Raw genomic sequence first — 16,667 nt, 5'->3', positions numbered from 1 at the left:
CAAAATGAAAACTGCACCTCTGCCCAATGCTTATGGCATAATTTTATGAAATTAAAACTAATTTCAAACTGTCTTTTGGAGCAATTATTTCCACGGATGAGTGAATCGTTCATATATATATATATATATATATATATATATATATATATATATATAAACACTCATTTAGGTTTGTTAGCCCCCTGCTATCCTAAAAAAACCCCGAGTTGTTCCAATGCTCTAAACATTTTGGCTTTTACGATTCCATAGTAGTGTCTCTGACTCTAACAAAACATTCGTCTCTGGTTCCTAAAGCAAAAAACGAAACAAAAACTTAGACATGCGATCAGCTGCTTAAATTTGTTTTCATGGCTTTTTAGGTGAGTACCAGTGTGACGCGAATACTTGCACAAATGGAGGAACGTGTTACGATGACGGGGATACTTTTCGGTGCTCTTGTCCTCCGGAATGGAAAGGAAGCACTTGCAACATTGGTAAGTGCTTAATCTGCTCAGTAATATATTCAGATTGGATGTACGTCTGCTTTGCTCAGGAAGCTAAGTATATACAGCCTGTGCTTCCCCCCCTTCCCCAATCTCATTAGTGACCAGGGGAAAACATGGTTAAGTGCATAATAGTAAAAGGGGAAGCCTTTACTAGTCTTGCTTTTGCTTAGCGAGCTCTCTTCCGTCACAAAAATCACAGAGGGTTTTGACTATAACTGCACAGCAGAAGAAGTAGGAATGGTTTTCTTCAAGTTGGCTACTCTAGAACTATTTTGAAGCCAGAGCTGTGGGAGGAACCGTCATTTCTCTGAACAGATATGGGTAAAAATATATTTTGGCAACATCAAGCTATCTTTGACACATTTAGAATACAGTATATAAGGTTGTAGGTTCAATGGCCATAAGGGATAGCTACATATTCTTCCATTGCAGGGGGTTGAACTGAAACATAGCACACACATGCTTGCAGTCAGAAGTCTGGTTTGTTGGTGCCAAGGAGGGCAGTGCCCAGACTACAGAATTCTCCCCAAAGGAGGCTCGCCTGCCTTTTTTTGATACTGGCTTTTAAATAACCTACAAAAGCTCATTTCATTTTGGCAGGCTTTTGCTGACAATTGTAGTGTTAGGTTATTGACTATTGTATCGATTGCTGTTGTAATCAGCACTGGGGTCTCAAAACTAAAAGGTGGGATTAAAATACGTTTCATAAGATTGATGCAGTACTAGGACTTTTGGCTGAACGCTTTCATATTTTTAATTTCCTATCTTTCTTTCTTTTTAACATTAAAGCTAAGAACAGCAGCTGCCTTCCTAACCCTTGTTTAAATGGTGGAACCTGTGTTGGCAGTGGAGATTCCTTTTCTTGCATTTGTAAAGAAGGTTGGGAAGGGCGTACGTGCACACAGAGTAAGTGTTTTCCTCTTTTGTGTCAAGACTGACACTTCTAATGGCTGTAGATTACGATTTTGGCCCAATTCCCGACAGCTTCACTCACAAGGATCACGGGAACATGCAAGCCCACTCACCACAACAAGGTGACGATCCAGCGAGTGAGTGGCTTTTACATATAAAGCCCTAAATGGACTGCAGTATCTCAAGGACCTCCTCCCCCCTCATGACCAACCTGGACCCTGCAATAATCATCTGAGTCCCTTTGTATACTTCCTCTATGAGAGGTCCGGAGGATGACAACATGACAACCAGCCTTTTCTGTGGTGGCTCCACGTTTGTGGAATGCTCTCCCCAGGGAGGCTCGCCTGGTAGCTTTTGGTGCATATTTTTAGGCACCAAGCGAAAGCATTTCTCTATAACCAGGCCTTGGGCTGATTCTCTGGCCTTTTAAATGTCGGGTTTTTGGGGGAAGGGGGCTATTTGGTTTGTGTTTTTGTTTTGTTATGTGTGTTCTTACTTTGTATTTTTATGTTGTGAACTGCCCTGTGATCTTTGAATGAAGGGCAGTATACTACTACTACTACTACTACTACTACTACTAATAATAATAATAATAATAATAATAATAATTCAAAATATCCAGCTATATAACAAATATCAAAATATCCAGAAAGGTCATTATTTCTTATGATTGGGAGTCCTGCATATCACCAGCTTTTGAGACTGAACTATATAAATCATGTCGGAATATTTTCCTTAGTACTACCTTGGGAGATTTTAACTAGCATGCCAATATGCTGATTTGCTTAGGTGTGGCACAGTTTGAGTTTGTGGCTCAAGTCGGAACATGCACAAAAAGTTATACCTAGTTAAAAACTTCAACCCTGCATTGAAATTACATTTAATTGCCTCTGTCTTGGTTAAGTTGTTAGCCCTCGCCACTGTTTATAGTGCATGGAGCTACCATTTATTTATACCTAAAGCAGCTGGCTAGGAGAGGAAGGGAGGCTGTTCTGGTAGTGGCTCCATGTAAGGTACCTGGAAATGACTTCTTGCTATTCTTCATTCATCAGCTATTCTAGAGCCATATAAACTGTTTCCTTACGCACTTTGCAAGTTGATTAGATAGGAGAGGAAGATTGAACACACTTCAATCTGGAATTTAGCTGTGCAGTCGAAAGGTCAATGGGAGATGGAATCTAGTTGAAAGCAAGGAAAGGAATCCTTAATTCAAATATTGTCTTGTGTTAAGTGGTCATTACACAAATTACAAGCCCAAAGTTCTAAATGTGTGATCCAGCCCAGATTACTTCTACAAGGTGTGGTTTACACACATAGCCTTATATAGTGGGAAATGATATAAAAGCTGGTACTTGCTCAGCATATCTTGAGAAACGAATTCAGAGGTCCCATGCCTCCTCTTAAAAGTACATTTGTTTTCCCTCATTATATTTTGATGGGCCTTACAATACAGTTCTCCTGTATTGCTGATAGCCACATTTAAGAGTTAAAGTGGTGCCTTTACTGTCTAAAATGTGTCATTTTTGAGGTTGGTAACTGATGTTTGTGTGCCACCTATACCTGCAACAGTCATGTGACATTTCCATAGCGATGTCATGTCATGAGAGCACATGTAATGACATTGGTCACACACAACAGAAAACCATGGTTTAGTGGTACTCAGCAAGCTTCTAGGAGCCCAAGCAAAACCTTGGAGTTGCATGCTCTCCCATTTTCCTCCTGTATAGTCCATCTTCTCCTCCTACATATGAGAGGAAGACTTCTGAGTTTAGTTTTACTTTTAACAAATCACTGTTTAACATTTTTAATGTTTGAAGTTTTATTCTGTTTTTAATGTTCTGTTGAAAGCCGCCCAGAGTGGCTGGGGAAACCCAGTCAGATGGGCAGGGTAGAAATGAATGAATGAATAAATGAATAAAATAAATATTTATTTTATTACATTACATTACAGGGATTCTGTTTTAAAACTGTATAGTTTCTAAATAAGCCAATAAATTAATATGGGTGGCATGTAAGAAAACTTTGTGTACATACCGTAGACCTGCTAGATCAAGGTGCAGTTTTTATACTGTGTACATAATTCAATGCACTGATTCAGTTTAATTTTCTCTGTTCAGATATTAACGACTGCAATCCACATCCATGGTAAGTACTCATGATCATTCTTTTTCAAAATGTCCTAGTGAATGAATGTGAACAATCCTGTGAATCAAGGCTACTTAAGCCCTATACTCTAAACTATTGTGCTGGTCTTTCCAATGAACTTCCTGTATTTTTTTGCTAATGTTCCTATGGAGCCTGGTTTCTGCTCTGTAGTGGTAATATGAGATTTGTAGTTTGAAAAGTTCTATGAAATTAGCCTAAAAAAATAAAAATTGAAAAATCCCACTAAAGCGATTAGGCTCATTTAGTTATAGGTAATTGGCATTTGTGTCAAGAGTAGGAGTTTAAAGTGGGAAGACAGTAACAAAGCAGAAAGCGCATAAGTTAACCGTAATGAATATTGACATGAAAATAATACCAATGGTTTTATAATTGAGCATTTGAGGACACAGTGTATACGAAAGACTCTTGTGCCCATTTTTACTAAATCCTTGCACTTGAAGGACTGAAAAGGACCTCTGCCATCTAGTTGAACGTTGTTCTGCCCCACATTTTTAGAAGCCAAGTTGTAAAGGTTTACATACATGCATACCCATAATTGTCATCAATGAGACAGTGTGCTACAGACAGAAGATCTTAGACATACAGTGGTACCTCTAGTTATGGACTCAATCCGTTCTGGGGTGGCGTAACTAGAGTGGCGCTTCTGTGCATACACGAAGCGCACAGAACGCTTCTGTGCATGCACGCGCGGTGAAACCCGGAAGTAAACACTTCTGCGTTTGCTGCGTTCTTATCTTGAAAATACGCAACCCGCAGCGGATGCAACATGAGGTTTGACTGTATCTGGCTTCAAAAAATAGTTCAAACCATTTCAGATAAGGGTAGAAAGCTGCTTGCTCCGGAGGCAGTCTCAAAGGCTAGGTATCCAGTCTGACCAAATCAGCAGTACTTCCCAGCAGCATATATGAGTGGCTAGTTGACCCTTAAGTGTGAAGAACCCCCTGCCCATCCTCTTAAAAGCTGCCTCACACATGTTAGGGATGAGGAGAGAATCCAGAAAGTTGTATCTCCAAAGTGGACACACCCTACCCGATCTGCCCAGACCAATTAGGGCAGGTGCTTACTCTGAAACCCACACTTGTCAGATTCCTAGCCTCCTGCAGATTTGCACATGAGGTGGTCTGACAGCTGCTTGTCTGTCACCAGCTTTCGCTGTTTTTTAAAAAGGTAATTTCAACTGCCTACGGGTGGTTAGCTAGCACACGGGGCTCCTCTCACCTCTCACTTTGAAATCAATGTAGAAAGCCCACCTGGGAGTAGTTGGTCGTGACAATATGCTGTTGGTCTCAGGTAACTTAATGTTCAATTTCTCCTGAGACTCTATAAGGGGGAATTGGATGTAAAATGCACATAAAATTTCTCCTGAGAGCCATGGCGCATCGTCAGAACTTCTCTCCTCGGAGGACTTGCTATATTGATATCAATATGTGAAGCAATAGGAGCCTCACACTGTCACTAGTTTACCTTAGGCTGGCCAAATTATGTTATTAAAAACAACAAAATATGGGCAGGCACCTCGTAATCTTTTTCTTAATTTGTACATTTTTTAAAATCTGTGCACCGTTTTAGGGATTTATATGGATTTGTCCTCAAAAGCACACCTGAAAATAAAATAGAAGAGACTTTAGTCCCATCCCATTATGAGGCAGACTGACACAGATTTTGTCCCTGTGTCCATCCATAGCAGGGGAATACAGGTCCCGTTTCCACAGAGTGTTGTCCTCATATCTCCGTCACGCTCGTCTTGAAGCGAAACAGTACAGACATCTAGGGAATGTTCCTGGGAGTGAGCCACAACTGGCCAGTGCTCACTTCATATGTGAAGTTTTGATGTGTTTGCGTCTCCACTCTTTCCAAACATTACCAAAAGGATGCATGTTGAGGATGCAAAGGCAACACATGCTTTCCCCTTGTGACGTGTAAAGCAGCCTTCAATTTATTCAGAGAAATAATTTCTATCCCTTCTTTATAGTCCGTACCCTGTCTTTTTTTTTTAAGTACATTGTTCCTTCCACAATCTCAAGAAAGCTGATTGCTATCTGCTTATTGAACAGCACAGTTCTCCAGTGCCTCTTTGTCTTTCAGTACTCCTGCCCTGTGTATAATAATTCAGACTTTGCTGGACTTTGTCTACATGTTGCAAAGCTTCCCAGTCTTGTTCCCGGCCCGTGATGGTTGTACAGTTTCTGGAATTTGCTATAACTGCATTCAGAAGCTCTGCAGTCATAAGAACTTGGAACATGACAACCTTTTTCAATGCAGTAATCTAAATGTGGGATGCGGGTGGCGCTGTGGTTTAAACCACTGAGCCTCTTGGACTTGCCGATCAGAAGGTTGGCGGTTCGAGGCCCCGCAACAGGGTGAGCTCCTGTGGCTCGGTCCCTGCTCCTGCCAACCTAGCAGTTCGAAAGCACGTCAAAGTGTAAGTAGATAAATAGGTACCGCTCCGGCAGGAAGGTAAACAGTGTTTCCATGTGATGCTCTGCCTTCTCCAGAAGCGGCTTGGTCATGCTGGCCACATGACCCGGAAAAACTGTCTGCAGAAGCAGACAAACGCCGGCTCCCTCGGCCTGTAAAGCGAGATGAGTGCCGCAACTCCAGAGTCGTTCGCGACTGGACTCAACTGTCAGGGGTCCCTTTACCTTTACTAAATGTAATGAAAGCAAGTGGATTTTAATACGTCAAGTTAGCTTTTGAATGAGTACACATTTCTAAATCTGTGTCTTCGCTTAAACAGTAATTGGTCTAAAAATTATTCTATATTGCTCCTTGTATTCTTCTAAAGCATGTCTGTCCCATAGTCTCTTGTCTTTCTCTCCATTTTATTAGAAAATACGGGATTTGAATTAAAACTTATTCAATGCCATCCTTTAATATGCTGCTTCTCTTAATGGGAATAGACCTCTCCTCTGTGCCACTGATTATTTAATTAACAATGTTTAATTGGAGAAGTTAAGACAATGCAGATGGTTTATTAAATGAGCATATATTATGAATTAACTAAGCATCTTGAATCCTGCATGACTCAATAGTGAGACAATGCCTGTTGATACAAATAAAAGAAATTTGCATTTGAACAGGCTATTATGTGCACGAACCCAAAGGTTCCTTATCTCTCAGCTTGTGAAACTACCCTGACAGCCTTCATTGCAATGATAGGTTTATTATTTTTACAGCTACAATGGAGGCATCTGTGTTGATGGCGTGAATTGGTTCCGTTGTGAATGTGCACCTGGGTTTGCTGGTCCAGATTGCAGAATTAGTAAGTACCTGTGTAAGGAAACGACCGAGGAGGTCGTGCCATTGACCTGAACTCTTTGTTGCATTGTATCCTTTGAGTTTCCATGCATTAAGCTTTCGTCATCTGTATCCCAAATAATGAAGCAGAAGCTAACTGAATTATTCATAGATGCTGATCCTTACCTTGTTAAGAATGGTGACCACTTTGTTTTGGGACAGAATTCTTTTCTTCATTTGACCAATGCAACTAACAGTGATTTGGCGTAAATTGTAGTTAAGCTGTACACCCCAGCCCTTGAGATATTTAGTGAAACTTTTCTTTAGACAGTATCCATAAACAAAGCATTGGTATTTTTTTTAATAGGACTTGCCCTTTGAAGTGTATCTTTACATGCTAAATATATGCTGCTTGAAAAAACAGTAATGTTCTGATATCTTCCTCTAGTAAGAATGCATACTAAAAATGGTGTAACCTATCCTGAATCTTTTAGCGGCAATACAACTCCAATAGAACATCTTAATTCCTGGAATGCTCAGCAGTGTTGCTAGATCATAGGGGCATAAATGTTAGTTAGCATGGGGAAATGTAAACAGAATTATTTGGGGGCATTTTCAGTGCACAGCCACAGGTTACATTATACTGATTAATGCTTCTACAGATGAGTCCTCTTACTTTTTATCATACTGTGATACTGTAGAAAGCCTGTTTAAAACTTTATTCAGATGTCTAGTTAAGCTGAACTGTGCTCCAAAATTGTAAACAGTTTGTACATAGAGCATTGTATTAAAACACATGTGCTTTTTCTTCCCTTTCAGATATTGATGAATGCCAGTCCTCTCCTTGTGCATACGGTTCTACGTGTATTGATGAAATAAATGGCTACAGGTGCATTTGCCCCCCTGGGCGAGCTGGAACTAGATGCCAAGAAGGTAACTTAATGCTTTACACTGCGAGCAATAAATATCAAACACTACTTGGCAGTGTCTTGCACACAGCAGCATGTGCTGTTAGCTTATCTGTTAGGTGAACTTGGTATTCTCTTTTGGCTTGATCCTATACTTAAAATGAAAACTATTCCCTGTTCTTTCTCCCCCAAGTGATAGGATTTGGAAAGTCTTGCTGGCTTAAAGGAACATCCTTTCCCCATGGCAGCAGATGGGATCAAGAATGCAACATCTGCCACTGTCTGGATGGCCACATTGACTGCACCAAGGTAGTTACATGAAGTTGAATGTAAATCCCCATTTAAATCCCCTATTCCGTCAAACTTTTCAACCCTCACCGCACTCACGTGTCAGCTTCGTTAATTTACTTCTATGACATTTTTCAGCATGTGGTTGCATTGAGAACTGCTGCTCCTCCATCCCTTCGCTCCCTCCAAGTTTCACCTGATATGCACTTAATGCTTAGAAATATTATAACTTAGGCTTGGCATCCGTCTCGCTCGGGAGGCAGTGGAATAATCCCTGTAATGATTGTGATAGGATATGCGCAATGTAAAGAAATCCGTTTGATTTGAGTGGCACTGCTGAGCCTAGAAGTGCAAGTCTCGGTGCTTTGTAATAATCACCTGAGATAGAAGATGAGTCTCCAAAATCTTCTGTAGCTTGGATTAGCTAGAAGAGAAGCCTCCTTGTTTGAACTACAAGCTACTACATCCCTCATTTTCATGATTGTCCATTGTTACACGCTAAAAAAAAAATCCTCTTGCTACATTATAGGTGTGGTGTGGGAGAAAATCTTGTTTGTTGACCAAACATGGGGACCATGCTAGTCACCAGTGCTCCAGAGGTCAGGAATGCCAAGAGAAAATGTACACCAAATGTTTCCAACCTCCTTGTGCTGACTGGGGGGAATGCAGTGAATCAGAACCTCTTCCTGTCAACATCAAGTGTCCCCCCAATTCGGGTTACTTGGACAACAGCTGTGCAAGAATCACTCTGATTTTTAACAGAGACAAAGTACCCCAGGTGAGAATTTAAAGTCTTACGAACATCTTGACAGAGTTTCTAAGCAATGCACAGTGTTGAAACCTACAAATCTTGCTTGAATAATGTGCAATTCTTTATCACTTCCAACTGCCTCGGTTTTTCGGACATCTGCCATGGAGTTCAGCTGAGTGATCCATAAGAAGGTACCTTAGACTGAATTAGACCCATTGGCCCATCCAGTGGGCTGATAACTGACTGGCCCTGGCTTTCTCAGTTTTCAGATAGCAATCTTTCCCAGGGATTGAACCTAAGGACTTTCTGTGTGCAAAGCATTTACTGTACTGTACTACTGAGCCCTTTTCCCTTTGAGCTCCACTGAGCAGAGAAGGGAAAGTGCTGCTTCTAAGCACCAGAATTATTCAGCACTGTAGTTAGTTCTGAAATAAAGGCTTTGCGTGGGTGCAGATTAGGGTGCAGCTGGTTTCCTCCGAGGAAAATCCATTGAGACTCCTGTGTCTTGATTTGAGTTAGCTTTGGATTTAAAGAAAGGTGTGAACTGTTTGTTTTAAATGCTCTAATGCGTTTCAGTGCACTGCCCCAAAGAACGAACATCAGTGATAGATTGCAGCGTAGAGCTTTCAGAATGATGGAAGGACGCAAGCCAGTTTTGTGAAGGTTAGGTACAGGTGCTGTGGACCTTGGACTTTTTCCTGTATTTGTTTTTTTAAGTGTCTTTTAAACAAGCCACCAGCTTTCCAGTCTTTCAGAACTTGCCTTGCTTGTTAGGCCCTTGTCTGCACTATGGAGTTTTCTGCAGGATGTTGGGAATGTTGGGTGTCCTTTGGCGTGCCAGTGGCATCTTCAGTGGGCTACCACTCCTCCTGCTTCTAGTGAAAATGAAATGCAGCAATCCCAAAGAGCAAGCACAACTTTAGAAAAGCTTTGGATGCCAGTCCATAGAAATTATTTATTACTGTCCTTTATACTTTTCCATCCATCACCGTCATCAGTCAGTGCAGCAGTTTGGAGTTGAGGTTACTTTATAAGTAACCAAAAGACCATTTCACATTGGATTTACCTGTAAAGTAAGCCAGTGTTGTGCTTTACCTTTTCTACCTATGAATTCACAAGACAAACACTTTTGTAGTGTCAGATTGTTTCCTCCCAGCCTTGAGTATAAATTCGGGGGGGGGGGAGAGAGAGATCACCCTGGAAGGTGACACCCCCCAATCCCTTTTGTTCAGGGCTTCATTAATACCGCCTGTGATTTTAGGCGAACTTCAGCTCCCTTCCTGTCTTCCCAGAATGCTACTGTTATATCAATTTATTATTTATAAATTGTTCTGAAATTAGTGCGTACTTTAATTTATATACTCCGTTTTTATAGAAGAGTTGGTCTTGGTTTTTTCTCTCTCACAGGGCACTACTGTTGAAAATATTTGCTCAGAAATCAGATATTTACCAGCCACTAGGTCTGTTTCTAGTGAGAGAATGCTACTGGTGTTGTGTGATCTATCTTACTCCATAGAAAATGCCGTGGAAGTTGCTATTGTAAGTATTGGACGTCTTTCTAAGTGGGGAAAATGTGTTGTCTGTAGTAGCCTTGTTGAAAGCAGGTGTCAGAAAGACTCAAGGGTACTCATGACCCTGAGGTAATTACCATGAGCTTCATCAGGAAACCAGTTGAAGACTGACTAACTGACTGACTTACTTATTAAAATATTTCTGTACCCACATATCGTAAAATATATCAAGGCAGTATACACTGAAACAAAACATTACAAGGTTTCCTTGCCTTTTTTTAAAAAAAAACAAACAAACAACACCAATAGTCGATTCAGGTGACAGACTATTCAAAAGCTAAACAGATGTTGAGATGCATTGTTGAAATGTGGCCAAATCTATCAAAGAAACTGGCATAATGACAAGAACAGAAGGGTTGGGTGTGTGAGTGCGTGAGGCAGAGGGAGAAAAGGGTTGAGACCTTCCTTGGGTGAGAGACAGAGGAGCAGAAGGCCTTCAGTTCACAGTTAATGCAATTATGCAAGAGGGCAATGGATGTCTTGGGTAGGTAGAAGCCAGGGAAAGACTGGGTTTAAGCCAGTAGCCACTATACAAAAAAATTAAAGCATTCCACTAAGCGATCTTTTGCTGCTACCCTGTACAAACTCCATTGTAACATTTCTGGTTACACTAAGACAACTGCTCTAACAAAAAACTATCAGAGAATGAAGAGAAGTATTTGAGATTTGTCTTCTGCCTAAGAGCTCATCCATACTTTTAATTTAATCCATATCTTGATCAGATTGTGTACTAATCAGTTCCCCGGGTACATCATAGCTTTGCCTTGCAAAAAATCCCATCTGACCTGCTGAACTGAAGCTCGGTTAAAGCAAAATCTCTCTTCCAGTTTTATGCACATCTGATACGATCTGATTCAGCAGGTACAATCTGGTTTTTGCAAGGCAAAACAAGGAAAGCTCTCAGACCTTGGGGGGTTAATTGATGATACACAATATGGGTCAAGCGAAAGTGTGGGTGTTCACTAGCACTCTGCTGCTTTTCTTAACTAACATCAAATTATAAATTGTTTACTGATTATAACATTTAAGTTGCCATGTATGCCTCTTTTGGTGGTGGAACAATGGGATACATGTTTTGTGTGGTGTTGGTGGTGGTGGTTATTTGTACCCCGTGCATCTGACTGGGTTGCCTTAGCTACTCTGGGCTGCTTCCAACAAATATAAAAACATAAATATAAAATATATATAATGCTGGAGTCAAGCGTGAATTGAGAGGAAGGCTGCTACCTTTTCTTTATTTAGAAGGAAAACATTGTAAGTAATGTAACCCATCCTGGCCCATTGTTTTCCATGTGGCAAAGCAGTTACGATTACAAACACAGCTCTATATAGGACCAAAGACTGCTGTTGATGCAGGAGATCCTATTTCGTTTGTGTGTGTGTACGTACACACACACACACACACATACACACAAGAGAGAAAGACACTTAAAATCAGGTGTGGAAGTCTCCGTTTTTTTATTGCGGCAGTGGTGCCAGGGAAGAAGGCATCGAACCCTTCCTGTAAAGAATTAGCCATAGGGTGAGGTAAATGTGTGAGCCTCTGTTTCTTCCCCCATCCCCGCTTTTGTGGGATTAATAGTAGCTTGTGGGGAGTTTGCACAAGGGAATATCTTCAATTACTCCCTTCCCCCGGTAAAACTGCTCTGACACACATATACACCACAGCTGTTTTCAACAAACAAAAACCAGATGGGATACCAAGCACGCATCTCTGGTGCCACATCTGTTTCAGCCCCAAGGATTTGATTAGTAGTTGGTAAGCTCATTGGGGAAAGCTACATAGTTGGCCCTCTCAATACATGGAGCTGGTCAGAAAATAACAGATCCTGCTTGACTCTATCAGCCCTTAGTGCCTTCATAGGTTGGAGAAGGGAAGAGCAACGATTATAGGATATACACATGAGCAAGCTAGAGGTTGCTCTCTTAAACCTGGTTTCTTTCTACTTGCAACATGAATTGCCTAGGAAATAAACAGTAACCTACAATTGTGCAGTTCAGAGTTTGGCTGTAGACTTCCCCTACTGCACTGCTTCTGTTTAAAAGTTGGTTAGTGAAGTCACCATGAAATTGCCTCTGATGCCTCTAGCAGAAAGGTAAGGTGAGTTTAGCTTGGAAGAGAGGAATGAACTTGGATTCCCTAAGAGCAGACAGGCTGTTAGCTGTCACCTTCCTTGTTATTAGGGCAAGGGAAAGAAGCCAAAAGGTGTACTGTTGGCCAGATATTCTTGGTTGCTCTGCTTAGACTGCTCTGCTACATCTGCAAGTAAAGAATACCCTGTGCTATGATGCAAACTGGAAAGCGCACAGTTATATATAACAGATCATATCATTAGTGTAAATGCCTAGTTGGATACCTTAAAAGCCTCCAAACGATGACTTAAGTTTAGCTCAGAGGTGTAAGTAACACGGAAGTTTGTCATGTGTAACTTACCCATACTGCTCTTAATGGGCAGGGCGCACGATGCTAGCATAATATTTCTATACTGGCGTCAAACCAACACTCATCCTTTAGCAGCAAACTGGGATTCTCAGGTTCTCAGACTTAAGTCTGCCCCCCCTAAATATAAGGTAATATGGCTATTTTAAAAAAAATACTTCATTGTAAACTTAAGTTTCCTGTCTGTCTTCTCTGTTCCCAGTCTTTCATCTCGCATCAAGAGGAGACCGATAACAGCCTTATTCAGAATGCAGCCAACACTATAGTAAACACCATTACAAAGCGACAAAACAGTACAGTTATGCTGGCAGTAACTGAAGTCAAAATAGAGACAATAGTGGTTGGGAATTCTTCATCAGGTAAGTTGTGTGTGTTTTAAGCGCTGGGTTATTTGATGGCATAACTCAAGTTAAGCTGTGTATCGCATGCCGTTCCGTGAGGCTTTTGTGAGACTATTTTTGTTCCGTTTTTACACAATGCAGCTGCTGAGATTGCAACTTTGAAATGGAAGGCCGGTGGGGAGGAGCCTCTTGCATGGTTCCCCCCCCCCCCCCGCTCAAAATAGTTTCCTGGAGGCTATTTTTACCTCCGCTACGAAAAAGATACCTGTGTCTTTTTGGCTGCATTGTGTAAGGGGTGTGGGCAAGGGAGACCAATAAAGAATCATAACGTGTAGCATTATGTTTCGCTTTCTTTCATGTGGTGAGCAGTATTAGATGCAATTTCAGCCCCCTCCCCCTTTCTGGAATAAGGGCCGTGATTCAGAAGAGTGCCTGCATATCACTGCAAGGTTATTCTTGCTAGATGTGCTAAATGTGGCTGACTGGTACAGACGTACCTTGGAAGTCGGACGGAATCCGTTCTGGAAGTCCGTTTGATTTTCAAAACTTTCAGAAACTAAAGCGCGGCTTCTGATTGGCTGCAGAAAGCTCCAATTGGAAGCCCTTTCGGATGTTTGGCTTCCAAAAATAGTTCGCAAACTGGAATAGTCACTCCCGGGTTTGCGGTGTTCAGGAGCCAAAAACGTTTGAGAACTAAGCTGTTTGAAAACCAAGGTACAACTGTATTTGAAATACTAACAAATTTGATACCTATCATATTTGGCCTTTCCTCTCCTCCTTTTTTTAAAAAATAAAAAAATAAATAGTGTTGAAGTCTAGGCTGGCTATTGAGGGGTTGTTTTTATGTCCATGTCACTTCTATTTCCTCCTGGCTAATAGATACCATTTGCTTGGGCATATTGTGCCCATAAAGGTTAGCTTTTGTGTTTTAGTAAACTGAGGCAGGCACTTTACGTGGAAGCAAGTTCCAAATGGGACAGCTGTAGGGACAAGGGGTTTGTGTTGTTGCTTTCTGCTTTTCCACACAATGCTCTTGGAGGACCAAAATAGGCAAAACTTAAAGAAAAAACTAAAAATCTTGGGGATTGTCCACACTCCTATTTGTCCTGTGCCTTGAAAGCATGGGTCCAGATCCGAGCAGTTTCCCCCTTGGCCTGCAAACAGTCAATCCAGAGAAAACCCGAATTGCCATTTTTTTTGCTCCAATTGAGCGCTAAAGAGTGGTTTCCCCCTGGGAGAAATCAGCAGGACAAGAGGAAGTGTGGAATGAGACTTCAGTTGAACAACAGCTAGATAGTTAATGTCCCCTTGGAGCAGGTATTTATCACGCCTCTTGGAGACTTTATTTGCACATGCCTTCAATTCTATCTTGCTTAGCAGTTGCTCACTAAGCTGTGTGTTTGGCTTGTGTTTTCTAGATTTCCTGGTTCCAATCCTTTGTGTAGTTTTTAGCATTGTGTGGTTAACCTGTATAATTATCTGTGTGTGGTGGACACGAAAGAGGAGAAAAGAGAGAGAGAGAAATCGCCCATCCATAGAAGAGGCTGCAAATAACCAATGGGCGCCTCTAAATCCCATATGGAATCCTATTGAGAGACCTTGCAACCGCAAAGGCATTCATTACGAACCCAACAATTGTATAGCTCCTCAAAAAAGAACTTACGACGGAGTAGAGGAGTACACAGAGTATGAGGAGGAAGAGGAAGAAGAAGAGAGAGAGGTCATGGAAATGGACAAATTCCTCTCTCACAAACACTCTAAGCCTTTGTCAGCAAAGGCAATGGACTCCTTAGAGAATAGTCCTATTAAGAAATCTCTTCAGACAACCAAAATGGACAACAGATCTGTAAAAAATGTGAACACAGCAAACCATGAAGGCGGAAGAGACTAAATCTTTGTTCGGACCATATCCGCGCCGTCAACGTTGAACAGAGTTGGAGAAATTGGCGTCTCCGCTTTGCACCAAGGACTTAATTGTCTGGAGTCAAATGTTCATAGTTACTTTATTTTGAATAAAAAAAGTTAAAATGATAAAAACTTTATTTTGTTTCTTTTAGCCTTGTATAAATTATTCAATGACTGTCAGATGATAGAGTAATCTTTGATAGTTGCTATTTTTGTAAACTTTACGTGGAGAACACTTGCTGTGTTGGCAGAGGAGGGAAGTTTGTATTTTCGATTTCATAAAAGTTTATCGCCCAAGACTCTACACTGTTTACAGGACGTGTTTCTTTTTACCTGTTGTAACAGTAGCTAAAAAACCTCCTGGTTGAGGAAGTTACTGGACTTAAGGGGTAAAAAAAAAAAACCCTCACATGAACTGTTCTTTTGAATCCTTACTTAGAAACCACTCCCTGCACTTAAGTTCTGCAAGTTTCCCCCACCTCAAAAAAAAAATTGCCTTATTTTTTTGGAACAAAAAAAAAATCCTATAGAGATCTTTCAAACTGTGGTTGGAAAAAAGTGGCCTTTTTAATTTGACTATGTAAATTTGTTTTAATTACCTTAGGATTGCAGTATTGAAGCACGTGTCAAGTGCCTTGAGATTTCAACTTCCTTTTTCTATAGCAACTGTCAAAGACTGCCATGCCCATCTAAGTTTACCACAAGAGGATTCCATATTTGGTATCCTCAAGACTGACAACAGTTTATTTTCAGATTACGAGAGTGTGTTTTTTTGTAAATATGTACATATTTAAATGAATCATTTCTGTATATTTGAGTTAATAACTTAAAATATTTTTGGTCTTTTTTTTAAAACGTCATTCCTTTTTAATTTATGTCACGGAAAGGGAAGTTTTATGGCAGTTTCTAAAAAAATATGAAAAAAAGAATACAAATAAAACTTATTTTGGTATTATGTCCATATTAGGAAGTGATGTTAATGCAATCAATGTTGGGAATCTGTTGATCGCTCTTTTTTGTACTTTTCCAATGTATCGCCATCATTTCACATGTAAATAGAACCAGACTGTTTCCTCCCATCTCAAGAACGCAGAGTAAGTATACTGTACAGTATAAAAACAGGGCAATATTTTTCTTTCTTTCGTGAATGTCTTACATGTGGTATTGCTTTTTTTGCATTTTTTTAAAAAAAATACAGGCCTAATGAAGGGAACAATATTTTTTTCTCATTTCTTGTTTCTGTTTTGCTTATTCACCTCTGTGGAACAAGGCTGGCAAACTCAGATTGGAGCCAGGCATTTTGGCAGATCCCACCGCTAACACCAAAACAGCAGTCCTGTCCCCTCTTTTGTCTTTGATAGCAACTAGCGATTCAAAATGTTTGACATGGCAATGCCCCCCCCCCACCGCGTTGAGTTTCCCTGCCTCTGCTCCACTTCTTTGGCTGCTACTTGTGGGGGTTGGGAAACTTGTAGCACATCATGCCCCACCTTTTGTGGGTTAGATGTTCGCAGGACTGCTCTTCTTGACCCCGTGGTGCCAAGGCTTCCACTTACTTGGACTCTTGGCTTGATTATTATTAAAGGCTTTGTTTCAGAATCCACTACGGTGCCCGAGCATAGATCAGGTTGCATGATTCAGAAGTCACTGCAGAGGAAGGGGT

General features: G+C 40.9%; 1 protein-coding gene across 2 annotated transcripts in view; it reads left to right on the top strand.

Annotated features, from left to right (window-relative positions):
* JAG2 (jagged canonical Notch ligand 2) overlaps nt 1–16,182 on the top strand; it is an 86,456-nt gene extending 70,274 nt beyond the window's left edge. For both annotated transcript variants that reach the window (XM_035104733.3, XM_035104725.3), the window contains 10 exons: nt 360–473; nt 1,275–1,391; nt 3,515–3,542; nt 6,740–6,825; nt 7,620–7,733; nt 7,902–8,017; nt 8,526–8,774; nt 10,155–10,286; nt 12,961–13,117; nt 14,518–16,182. In XM_035104733.3, the coding sequence (XP_034960624.1) occupies nt 360–473; nt 1,275–1,391; nt 3,515–3,542; nt 6,740–6,825; nt 7,620–7,733; nt 7,902–8,017; nt 8,526–8,774; nt 10,155–10,286; nt 12,961–13,117; nt 14,518–14,990 (1,586 nt within the window). In that variant the 3' untranslated portion in view covers nt 14,991–16,182. The remainder of the gene's footprint in view (nt 1–359; nt 474–1,274; nt 1,392–3,514; nt 3,543–6,739; nt 6,826–7,619; nt 7,734–7,901; nt 8,018–8,525; nt 8,775–10,154; nt 10,287–12,960; nt 13,118–14,517) is intronic.
* The last annotated feature ends 485 nt before the right edge of the window (nt 16,183–16,667 follow it).

Source organism: Zootoca vivipara, chromosome 1, assembly GCF_965207765.1.
Source record: "Zootoca vivipara chromosome 1, rZooViv2.hap1.1, whole genome shotgun sequence".
Taxonomy (NCBI): Eukaryota; Metazoa; Chordata; class Lepidosauria; order Squamata; family Lacertidae; genus Zootoca; species Zootoca vivipara.
This window is presented reverse-complemented; position numbering and strand designations above follow the sequence as displayed.